The following is a 12,745-nucleotide window of genomic DNA, read 5'->3' on the forward strand; positions in this document are numbered from 1 at the left end:
TCAAATCCATTCTGACGCTGAAACCGAGACGGGCAGCGGTAAAACCAGGTGTGAACTCGCCTTTAAATGCGTCCTGACGTCTATCCCTTTAAAGACAGGAGCAGACACTTTGATACAGCAGTGAACGAGAGAACAACCTGCTGCCAATGGACCTGTCATAGGAACACACTTTGAACCACGATATATCGCTACAGAGAGATATCGCGATGAACGATAATATTGAAATTCCTTTATGCCACTGAAAATGACGATAAACCAGAAAAAACCCAGTAAACCATTTTGTAAAGAGACAAACAGCGGAAAGAAGCAATAATAAACCATACAAGTGACTTATTTAACTCTCTACAGCTAAAATCTTACGGTAATACAACAAAAATAACAAAAATCTCTGCATTATTCCAAGGAAAATGTACACACGATAAATATTTACATCAAAAGTATATTGTTTCATATGTTGAAGTCGATATAGTGATTATCATGACAGGCCGAGTTGCCAAAATTGGTCAAATTTAGGAGTACATGACTTAAAAACCTAACAAATATTAAATCAACACAATTATAAGTCAGAAATAACTAGATTAAGATTTGAGAACATGGTATTAACAGAGACAGACAGAGCAGAGCCTTCAGTTAGCATCGAATCCCCCAGAAATGTTCAAGACATCAGTGGCAAAGTATCAGTTAATAACCAAAACCTGACTGAATATTTATGTTGCAAACACTAAACCGGCATAATTCCACTAAATTAATTAAACTGTACTAAAATATAAACGTTTATTAAAGTTGAGTTTTCGTCTTCTCACTCCTGTTTGAGCTTATATACAAAGAAATTTGTGAAATGTGCTGTTTACCTGATTCATGTGCTCGAGATAAATAAATTAAATTAAATGAATTGTTTCAATATAATTAGCTGAAATTGCAATAAGAAAAGCTTTGAAATAAAATGGAGCTGCTTCGGAATTACGCGTCTCTAGTAAAAAAACAAACAAAAAAACATTAATTCTCATGGTATAATAGTTAGATCTGTCATAACACATTTAGAAGTTTGATATATCGCTGAAGTAAATATAAACGATAATACTGAAACTCACTTATGCCACTTGCACAAAAACCCAAGAGCAGATTTAAACCACAAAAGCTATTCCAAATCTACAATATTGTTAAAAAAAACACACAAGCTGCCATAAATAAACAGAAGAATGAAACACTTTAGTCGTTAGTTTGCATCTGTAATGAACCATAGAAATGATTAATTCAAAGTTCTATGGCTAAAATCTCATCATAAAGCCAAAAAATAACCAAAAAAGTCTCGGAAATGCAAAAAAAAACAACTGTATAAATATAAAACTGTAAATATTGAGCCCAAAAACACATTGTTCTATAATGAACAGTAAGTTGATAGTATGGACAGGGCTGAGCTGGTGTAATAAATAAAATGAATAAAAATAAATAAAAAACTATTCTTTCCCCTTTATATCACATGTGCCCTCTACTGAACAGATGACCACAGAGACGGCCACTCTCCCTGGGAATAAATCAAAAGTCTCACCAGGGCGAACTCATCGACGTGCAATCGCGTCTTCTCCATCTCCCCGCTGCTAAAAGGCAAAATGGCCGACTCCGCTCCCTTGGTGAACATTATCTGTCCTCCTGCCAAATGAAGACGCAGAACAGACTCACAAGAGCAGCAGATGTGGTCACTTTCCCTAATAGCGGACCATCATTACGCTGAAATTATCGTGAATGAAAGTGATTTTACCTGATGGCGTCTGTAGAATGACGCTCATTCGTCTTCTGTTTGGGTCGAACTCTAAAACATGGAGGAGCTTGAACCTGGAGAGGCAAAATTACTTATTTAATACAATTTTAATAAAACAACAAATATGCAACTTATGTATAAAAAAAAAAAAGTTTAAATTTGAAGGCTTTTTTCCCCATCTTGGAAAATAACAGGTTGCCAAAGTAATTAACAAAAAATAAAAACGAAATATTTGAACAATTAAAGGGTCTGAAACAAATTACTTTAAAAATACTGATACTTTACATCACACTGGGGGGACTGCATGTATGTCTATGATGGACTGTTCAGCAGTTACCATGGTGACACAACACACACACACTCGTTTTTAGATCACATGTGTCAAACTCAAGGCCCGCGGGCTAAATGCGGCCCTCCACCTCATTTTATTGTGGCCCTCGACAGGGTAAATTAAAAGGTATGATGGTCTTATAATGTCATTTTATCAGGAGACAAGCAGTTACACGGCCATATTTTTTACATATTTGCAAAAGCATAAGTAATATTTGTAACTTGAAGAAGTAATGAATACACAAACAGCTAATTCACAGTTTTAAAAAGTTGTTTTAGATTGTCTGAAAACGCAAGAAAAATACAAGATGGATTTAAAGAGCACATTTTCAGGGGCCGAGAGTTCATGTTCCTGTTTAGGAGTTTGATTTTCAACAAAAAGATGAAAAGATGAAAAAAAAAATGAACTGAAAAACTGTTGGCTAATGCAAGCTAGCTTGTGTCGGCTTCTGTTCTGTTGTAGAAGAACAGGTGCAGAGGCTCGGGAATCGTTCTGTAGATTTTTATTGTACAGTCGGGTTAAAGGCAGCGTACAGCAACATTCAAAGCAGAATCAAATGTAAAATCTATGAAGAATCAAATGCAGAGCCAAAATGTAACGTTATGTCTGAGTTTTCTGTGATGACAAGAAATTACAATGACATTTTGTAAGCAGTGTAATATATTTGTATATTGTTTATACTTGCAACTATAATGTTATTTGAGAGGGACTTGTTTAACAGTATAATTCGGCTCTTGTGAGGTCTTTCTGGTCAGATTGCGTTAAAACAAAGCTCAGATCAAAGTCTAACTTGAGTAACAGAGCTTCAGACAGAGCAGTGCCTACAGTTAGCTTTGCCCCCAAGGGAAAGTTGATGACATCAGCTGCAAAGTATCAGTAAATAGAAATAACACATTTTGACAGCGCTAGTCGTACTGTAGAAAACACAAGTAAGACTGAACTCTCCTTGCTGGGTGAAATAGAGGCACAACTGCAAAATGAAGCCAAAAATAAATCCAGAAGACAGACATTTTAATCCAGTCACGTTGCAATTAAAGCCATCATTGCCAGTCAATCGATGACATCGCAAGGTGGAACGGGGTGTTTTCAGTTTGAGAAGTAGAACTCAGCAAAAAAAATGCAAAGTTTGAATGAAACAAAACACAACTCCGGGTATGGTTTTGATGGGTAAACAACGTTATAACATAGATCAGAAAATAGGTGCTTTAAAATCCAGAGGGGAACTTACTTTTCGACCTTTCCAAACGTTTTGATTTCCACCGTGTCGCCGTTGCTACTCATGAAGGTTACTCCGATCCTGTCAACAAGAAGCAACACAGAACACAATTACAGCACTTAACACGCACGACTGGGCTCGTAAAGTGGATCAGATCGAGCAAATGGCGAAGCAGCTTTCTTTCATAACACAGACACACGGATCGACAAAAATATAAAGATGCACTCTAAGTTTTCTGGTGAGTAGCCCGACACTTGCTTGCAGAACTGTGCGATAGGATATGGCAAAGATTTATCAGGCTTTTTCCCCTCATATTAAACAATCCAGACGTTTTGTTCGATTTAATTTGGTCTGATTAAAAACTGCTCCAAACCACAAACTCCTCCATTAAAAACCCCAAAGCTGATCACTCACAATTAGAAATGACTGATTCTTAATTAAAATCTGATTAATTGCGCAGCGCTAAATGGTAAACGATCACATTTTTATACAGTGCTTTTCCACCTTCAAGGCACTCGAAGAAGTTTACATCAAGGAACTACCATATTTTCAGGAGTATAAGTCGCACCAGCCGAAAAATGCATAATAATGAAGGAAAAAAACATATTCCACATATAAATCGGCATCTGAGTATAAGTCGCACCCCCAGACAAACTACTTACATTCCAGAAAAAAAGGTACTCACTCACCCTGGGGGCGAAGTGGGTTAAGTGTTTTGCCTAAGTCAGTGGAATCTGTCCGCTCAACCAATGATGTTTAAGTCGAGAGTGGGATTCGAACTGCCAACCTTCAGATCAGTGGACAAACACTCTACCAACTGAGCTAGCATTGCCCAGCCCTACCTGCCCATCTCCAATGACAAATTATCGCTTATACACTTTTAAATCTTCAGTAGCTCCTATAATTCTTAAGTTACACTCACCAAATTTTAGCAGTAGTTAAACTGAACCTTCAGAGATTTTTGGCAATATATATACGGTTATTATTGTCACTTACACTTGAACTTATCACTACTTAAACTACGGGAAGTAAAACATAATGTTTTTTAAGTGTTCACCATTTTGAGTTTGTCCCTGAACAGCCCGATCCAACACACTTTACATAACAGTTTGAGCATTTCGGGGCTTATGTCTCTTATCTGATTCTCGATATTACGTTTTAAGTCGTTTATTAAGTCGTCTGAGGTTTATTCACAAACACCTTTTCTTTAAGATCGCCCCACAGGAAGAAATCAGGACGAGTCAGGTCTGTGGAGGTCACATACTGCCCCCTGTCTTTGAAAACCACTTATTATTCCTTTAATGGCGTTTACGCTCGGGGCATCTCTGGTGTTAAAATGTCGACGGTGAATTTGACCCATGTGACTCAAAGTTCCACTGTACAATGAGGGTTTGTTCCTCGGTGCTGTATTTGCTCAGATTAATGTGGGAAGGGTCGTTCTAAATACTCTGAAAAAATAAAATAAAAATATTTAGAAACAAAAGAGTTATGAGTTTTTTTTCAACTGTCAGTGACTTTTGGGCTACTCTGTAATTATGACTTGTAACTGTTGAATTTAAAATGACCCAAGGAAGTGTAGCTAACACAGAAAACTGCAGATGCTAACTGGGATCTACATATATTAAAAAAAAAAAAAAAAAAAAACCCAAACAATTGCTTTGCCTGTCTAGTCTGGTATTAAACGCATGTAGTCAAACAAGACTATATTCAGAGTGTCTGTGTAATCGCTCAGTCGTCCAGGTCTAATCCATAGCAAAAGACGAAATTTAAATCTGTCAACTGGACAAAACGTTGTAGATTTCAAGACGTTTCGCTGCTCATCCAAGCCGCTTCCTCAGTTCTGGTCACTCTAATTGGAGAAACTAAACAGCCGCTCCATAAGAGAATGTACCAACACCGTCGTGAGAGCTCCTCAGGACCCCAGTCTGCTGTACATCTACATCTCAAAGACACTAACCACCTCCTTTGAAGACAGTGAGGTTCAGATCTGAGCCAGAGAAAAGAAATGGTTTGAGAGGGGAGTTAAAGAAGCTATTTTTGTTAGGAAAAACAATCCTTCTTGAACCGGAATGGGGGCCCAAAGCATAATCTTTCACCAATCTATAACGCTATCCTCAGACCCAAAACAAACAGGAACAAAGAGAACAATAGAAGGCCATTAAGGGCAGAAACTGGAGATAATAGTCGTTTATAGTTTCAGTGAAGTTTGCTCCTCCCTTCAGACAGATATAGAGCAGTGTCCAGCTGTAATCTGACCAGAACTGAAGAAGCGGCTTGAACGAGCAGCGAAACGTCTTCACTCCTACAACGATTTGTCCAGTTTACAGATTTAAACTTAGTCTTTTATTATATATTCAGAGTATTTAAACAACAAAGCAAGCATATTTGAAAAAGGAATCCAAGAAGATGAAACAGCTTGATGTCATACTGTGGAACATTACAGGCAAAGTGCATCTTTACAGAACCTCAAAAACGGCTTTAAGTTGACATCATTGGTTTTAATAGTGACTTAACTGGCCCCGCTGACAAAGCCCGATATATAGTTTATTGTGAAAGAATCAAAGAATCCAGTGCCCCATTTTTATTTTGCTCAAGGCCCAGACGTCTCAAATATTTTATGGAAGGAGCTGACACAGAGGAACCCGGGCAGCGGGAAAAATACAGCATCCTGTCACAGCCATTTTGTGCAATGATCAAAAAGTGTGAACAAAACACCACCAAGTCCGAGCTCCCGTTTACAACACAGTGGTGCTCAGTGCTAAAGGGTCATATGTGTGTGAGGGCCGCAAATGGAGCACCAAAGCAAGTCAAATGTAATGCTCATCGATATCGCAATATTGGCTGATGTAATGATATATAACAATTTTCTTCTGATATCGATTGAGACCCCACAAGGTCCACAATTTTAAGGAAATGTGCTGTTTTTGAGAGTAAAATGGACAAAAAGGCAGATCTTACTCATGATTTTACATATTTAGTTTTGGTTTAGTCAGTCTTGAGTTTTCGTTTCCATAAAGTAAATAAAGGCATGTGCATTTCTGTATTTAACTGAACTTATTTTGCAAAAAAGTATATTAAAATATCACAATATCTGTATCACAATAGACATATAGTTATCAAATGCCACATATTTCTTTCATATCATGCACGAATCACAGGTGTAAACACTGATTATGAACGATTAATCAAACTGCACATGGATTTTAATCTCATTATCTAGAACAATTTGCTTAAAAATGTAATTTAAATGTTCTATATTACACAAAATTGACTCTTGTGAGCTTTAAGTCATGTTAAAATATTGTTACCTCCTCAAAAACAGACCTGGACTTGTGTTTGTTTCATTCATACGTTTAACTAACCCTTTGTTATTAGTCTGTTACATCTCCAAACCTCAAAATGCTCAAATGTTCCACCTTGTGATGTCATGAAGTTGTAGTTTTCAAGTTAACAGCCACATTTTACCTTTATTTCAAGAGAGATCGGCAATTCCAGAGCTGAAATTATCCAAATGATTCTAGTGAACGTGTGTGGAGTTTAAAACACCGTGGAGCACTTCCTGTATTACCACATAATGACATCACAAACTGAAACAGAGTGTTTTCAGTTCAGAGAGAAGAACTCAGCCTAATTATGCAGGGTTTGTTTGTGTGTTAAACATGTGTGAATGAGACAAAACACAACTCCAGTTTGTCTGTTTGTGATGAGGAAACAACATTAGAACATAGATCAGAAGAGCGTTACATAGACCCTTAAATAATTTGACAAATCTGAATAACTTAACATAAACTTTGGTTGACTTCAGTACAGATATATGGTAAAAGAAGCTCTAAAGGTCAAAATTAGACTGCTGTGTACTGTCTGCACCTAATTGGAAATGCGCTGTTGCATGCTAGTCGTTATTAGCATTACCGTGACGGCTAAAAACACTCTGAAAGTCGATCTTACAAACTCGCTTTGAATAATTACGATACTAGGAGTGCATTTTGTGGTTTGTTATTGTGTTTTCGTGTTTTGCGTTTCCACACCTCTTCGCAGCCTCCACCAGGGCCTTCTCATCGGGGGAGGAGGCGTAGTACTCCATGTGGTTCGCAGAGAAGCCGTTGACGTGAGAGAAAGGGTCCGATCCGGGGAGGTTGCAGTCGGGCTGATCGTAGCTGATCTGAACCGTGTGACACAAGGCGACGGCTTTGAGGAACAGCAACTCCTCCCCAACCTGAGGAGAAAGTGGAGAACACAGCAAGAATATGTACAGATTATCATCCATATTAAGATTAGAATGAGTTAAAACTAAATGTGCAAATTTAAAACACGGTGTAAGGTTTATTTTTTTGACAGATGCAGCAGTGATAATGACGTTGAATTAGTTATGTCAAGCCAGACCAAAGATAAACAAACATCTATTCATTTTCTTTCTCTTCCTCAGCAGTCTAAGCAGGGATTCCCAGACTTTCCTCACCCCAGACACGGACAAATTACTGGCAAAACTTTATTTGCAGCTGGATTTCAGTTTTGTGTTTCTTGTGGATCTATTCATCATTTTGTAGCGTAAACTAAAGCTGTGGGATGTATACAAAAGCCAGCACACAGCTTCACTTTTTAGTTCTACTTTCCAAGGCAAATGTACTTGGCTATTAAGGATTCAAGAGCAGAGAATAGAGGAACAGAGGAGAGGAGGAGGAGGAGAGAAGAGGGTCGTGATACACACATTTTTGTCCTCTACAGCACAGGTATGCTATATACAAACTCTGAACACTATCACGTTTGACTGCAGTGTTATCATTCAAATGTGTAGTTAAATATGCTATTTTATTTCTCTCTGTTTTTTATCGTATGCAAAGGCCTGATTTAAAAACCCTGTATTTTACAACCAGTTGCATCTCTGATTGAAATGTCCAAACGTCAGACGCACGACTGGCATGATGGAGTTGGTGTAAATGAGGCACTGACAATCAAAGAAGGGCTGGGCGATATGGGGAAAAAGACGCACAATTTTTTCTCCCATCTTCTTGAAAACAGACTTCAGGGATAGAGCAGCGTGTCAGGATCATTACGGTTTTTATTTTGTGTCGATAGGACCAATAATTCCAGAGAAATCAACATGTAAAGTTTGAGATTTGTTTGTACGATATATTAAGTCTAAAAGCATGTGTGTGTTACTGCAAGGGACAGAAACACACACAGGCAGAGACGCACACACAGGCAGAGACGCACACACAGGCAGAGACGCACACACAGGCAGAGGCGCACACACAGGCAGAGGCACGCACACACACAGAGGCAGAGGCGCACACACACAGAGGCAGAGGCGCACACACACACGTAGAGGCGCACACACACGCAGAGGCGCACACACACACGTAGAGGCGCACACACACGCAGAGGCGCACACACACACAGGCAGAGGGAAAGAGACACTGGATAATATCTAAATAATCTGACTAAAATTCCAAACACGGGGACACATGAGGAGACAAAGAAAAGACGCACTGTGGTCCTGACTCAGAGCTTTCATCTAAACCAGGACTAAACCGGGACTAAACCGGGACTAAAGCAGGACTAAAGCAGGACTAAAGCAGGACTAAAGCAGGACTAAAGCAGGACTAAAGCAGGACTAAAACAGGACTAAAGCAGGACTAAAACAGGACTAAAACCAGGACTAAAACCAGGACTAAAGAGAGGACTAAAAGCAGGACTAAAGCTGGACTAAAGCTGGACTAAACCAGGACTAAACCAGGACTAAAGATGGGGAATTCGTGTTTCAGTTTTCTGCAGCTAAAACCTGGAACAGTCTTCCTGAAGATGTGAGACAGGCCTCGACTTTGACAATGTTTAAATCCAAGTTACAAATGGTTCTGTTTATCTGTGCATTTGACTGAAAGGGTTTTATTCTTCCTCTTGTATTTTAATGTTTATTTTATGATGTCTTTTTGTGTTAATTTTTATTTTATTTATTTGTAATATTTTAATGTCTTTCTTATTCTGTAAAGCACTTTGTGTACAAATAAACTTTCCTTGCCTACTAAACTCCTTCACATTAAACCTATCATGACACAATCGTGTGTTTTTACCATTTGTGGAGCGGAGTCGTCGGGTGAGTCCTCGGTCAGTCCCTCTGGCACCAGTTTCCCATTGACTTCGCGATACTTCGTCCCGTTTATCGAACACTCCCGGAACTGCATCTCGTTCTCTGTGAGGGTCCCGGTTTTGTCAGTGAAGACGTACTCGATCTGAGAGAGACACACGTATAGAACATCAAAAACAACATCAAAACTGAGGAGAATAGGTTTGGATTAGTGCTGCGTCTAAAGTCTCAGTGTGAACCATGAAAGTGCACAAAATAATATGGAGTAAAGCTCATATACTCAGACTATTAGACTTTATAACACCTCAGATTGTTCCATATGAGTGAATTTTGAGTGGGATTTACAACAGCGGATTAAGTATTCACTAAAAGTTTTTAATAGAATTGATTTGAAAAGAAAGCAGCAGTGGCTGAGTGGCTAGAATCACGCACGCGAGACTCTTACACACAGAATAGCACGTTACCATGGACAAACTGAGAAAAACTTGATAAATACAAGCCCGAAAATCCAAGTTCAGAATGTTTTGTTTTTTTAATGGAAGCCACAGAAATGCCTTCATGTTGCCGTGTACCTGCCCCAGCTCCTCGTTCAGGTCGGACGTGTTGACCTGAGCCCTCTGGTTGCTCTCCTCGTGGTACAGGTCCAGATCCCACCCGATGAAGAAAGAACCCAGGAACTTCTGCATCTCCACGGTAACGTACAGAGAGATGGGAATGATGAAGTTATACAGGACCAGGAACGCCAGGAAGTCTGAGATGAATTTAAGAATCTGTGGAGTGAAGCAGATAATAACAGTGAGTCAAAATAGTGGCTGGAGAGGATGTTACAGATGTACAGAGCATAGTTTTAGTATTTGGTGATACTGGGAGTCTATATCATGTACTACCAGTTTTAAATGAAGTACCGTATTTTCTGGAGTATAAGTCGCACCAGCCAAAAAATGCGCAATAATGAAGAAAAAAACATATATAAGTTGCACTGGACTATAAGTTTGATTTATTTTACAAAATCCGAGACCAAGAACAGACATTTTATCTTCAAAGGCAAGTTATAATAAAAACAATAAAATGTGGAACAACAGGCTGAATATCAGTACAACACGCTAACGTAACACATTTATATTTATTCAGCGACATGAAGCACAGACAGAACTGAACGCATGTCTGGTTTGTTTTTTATGCTTTAGTTATCTGATTAACTATCAAGTTTACTCTGGATCTCACTCCAAATCATTAAATCCATTGAATTCTTCATCTTCGGTGTCGCTTCTGAACAACTCCCCCTGCTTCAGAGGTGGATAAAGCGCCTCTTCCTCTTCTGCGTGGCTCATCAGACTCAGCACAATATGATTTTCTTTTAGGGGCCATTTTTGTTCAGTCTTTCTCAAATGTCTTTTAAAATTACCTTAATGTTGAATATTAAAATTTTCAATGGTACAGGAGTAGTAGATAGTGTTACACAAGTCTAGAGCGCCCTCACGCAGTTGTCAGTGTGATAATAACATGTGAAATTATATATTTTAATAATTTCACATATAAGTCGCGTCTGAGCATAAGTCACACCCCTGGACAAACTATGAAAACGGTACATATACGTTACACAGGTTTTAAATAAAGAAAAAAAAACTGATCCAGACTGATAATTTATTGTATCACTTATATTTTGCATGATACAAGCTTCTCAATGCACTTTAAAGATGCACTAGGTAACTTTTCTAAAAGACGGTCTACATGTTTTGTCTTTCCCCACATGGAATTAAAGTTTAAAAAAAGCATTCTTATTCACAGATCTGACCTGTAAGTTGGTTTAGTGGCGTCACCGTCTAATTTTAACTCCTCACTGTGAAGACCGAAGGCAGAACAATAACGCCTCCATGGAAACAGGCAGAAAAGTTACATAGTGCAGCTTTAGAGTCGTTCATTGTGAGGAAGTAATGAGTAAAAAACGCACTTGTATGCTAAAATTTGAGGAGTTTTTCCCCATTCAAAAAGATAATGTTGTTTTGTTAAACTATGGCAACGGTGCTAATTTATCATCACTCTACATTCAGATGGAGACGTTGACTATGCTCCAACGAAAATAAGAGTTACCGGCTAAGAACTGCAAGTCGACCAGCTGGATTTCAAACGCCCTGACATCCCGGTAATTATCGTGACAAGTGAAGCTAGAACTTTGACAAATTGCTGTTGTTTTTAGACTGAAACCTCGGTGCAGGTGTGAAACGGCCCGAGCCTTTTCCTCCGGCTCCTTCATGGATTCTGACAGCTGTAATTCCGAGTAAAGCGGCGCTCCTCCCGCTTTGTCCCGTCGCTCAGCGCAAAGCCCCGGAGAGAAGGATCGGACCTGACAGTCTCTGATGGACCTCACCTGTGGAACCGTCTCCCAGAGTCTCAGAGGATTCAAGGAGACGTTTCTACAACTCTCTCAACTTCAAACATTAAAAGTCGACATTACTTCAGTTTCCAGCTCCATCGACTCTGGCTCCAGTTCACTTTACACTGAAAAACTGTCACTCCTCTCTCTGTAAATGCTGCAGTGAATCTCATAATTTTGGTCTTAAATATTCGTATTAACCCGCTCTACCTGGTGTCCCGGTGTTTTTATTTCACTATTGTGTCTGTAAATAAAGATATGAACAATAAAAACAGACGATACCACTTTTCCAAAAAGAGTACGAGTAAGAGTACTTAATTTTGAGTACTTGCCGATGCCAAGTATTGATACCAGACGTTTCATTTTTACAGGAGTCATATTACAGCGGTAAATTTAATTCATTTCACAGGATTTTTATTGAATACTCAACTTTTCCACCTTAGAATATTTATTTGAGGGGCTGTTTTAAATTTCTACCAACCTACCGTAGATAGATATAACTCCAATATAATTCAGAGAAGTACATTTAATATTTACTACTTCGTTTGCAGACTGCACTCTTGGCATCGACAGCACATTGATGAGTACAAATACAAGTACAAGGACTGGCACCTGGTATCGGACCAACACCTGATACTGTAATCGATGCTAAAACTAGTATCAAAACTAGATACTCATTTGAGCAGATATCAATACTAAAAAGTCACATTCACACGACAGAAATGAACCTTTCCTGAACAGTTTTAGAATGATCTTGAGTTGTTTCAGAACAAGTATAAGACACTCCTCTCGCTCATCCTTAATCTTGTTCTGCGTGGCTTGCGAAAACGGTAATAGTATATAATTTAAGTGTATTTTATTTGTGTTAGTTCTTTTTTTTTTTTTATTGTAGTTCTAAGTTGGAAAATTATTGTGATCTTGAAATATTAAAATAAAATTATACTTTATTATTTTTCATAACTCAAAATAAGCTTCACACT

At 38.5% G+C, this 12,745-nt stretch overlaps 1 protein-coding gene across 1 annotated transcript in view; it reads right to left on the reverse strand.

Moving 5' to 3' along the window:
• The window catches only part of atp11b (ATPase phospholipid transporting 11B (putative)), a 130,091-nt gene that overhangs the window by 68,768 nt on the left and 48,578 nt on the right, over positions 1-12,745 (reverse strand). The window contains exons 12-17 of the mRNA XM_033992084.2: positions 9,964-10,161; positions 9,378-9,536; positions 7,335-7,522; positions 3,319-3,387; positions 1,760-1,833; positions 1,550-1,650 (exon numbers count right to left, since the gene is read on the reverse strand). Of these exons, the coding sequence (XP_033847975.1) occupies positions 1,550-1,650; positions 1,760-1,833; positions 3,319-3,387; positions 7,335-7,522; positions 9,378-9,536; positions 9,964-10,161 (789 nt within the window). The remainder of the gene's footprint in view (positions 1-1,549; positions 1,651-1,759; positions 1,834-3,318; positions 3,388-7,334; positions 7,523-9,377; positions 9,537-9,963; positions 10,162-12,745) is intronic.

This window comes from Periophthalmus magnuspinnatus, chromosome 4, assembly GCF_009829125.3.
Source record: "Periophthalmus magnuspinnatus isolate fPerMag1 chromosome 4, fPerMag1.2.pri, whole genome shotgun sequence".
Classification (NCBI taxonomy): Eukaryota; Metazoa; Chordata; class Actinopteri; order Gobiiformes; family Gobiidae; genus Periophthalmus; species Periophthalmus magnuspinnatus.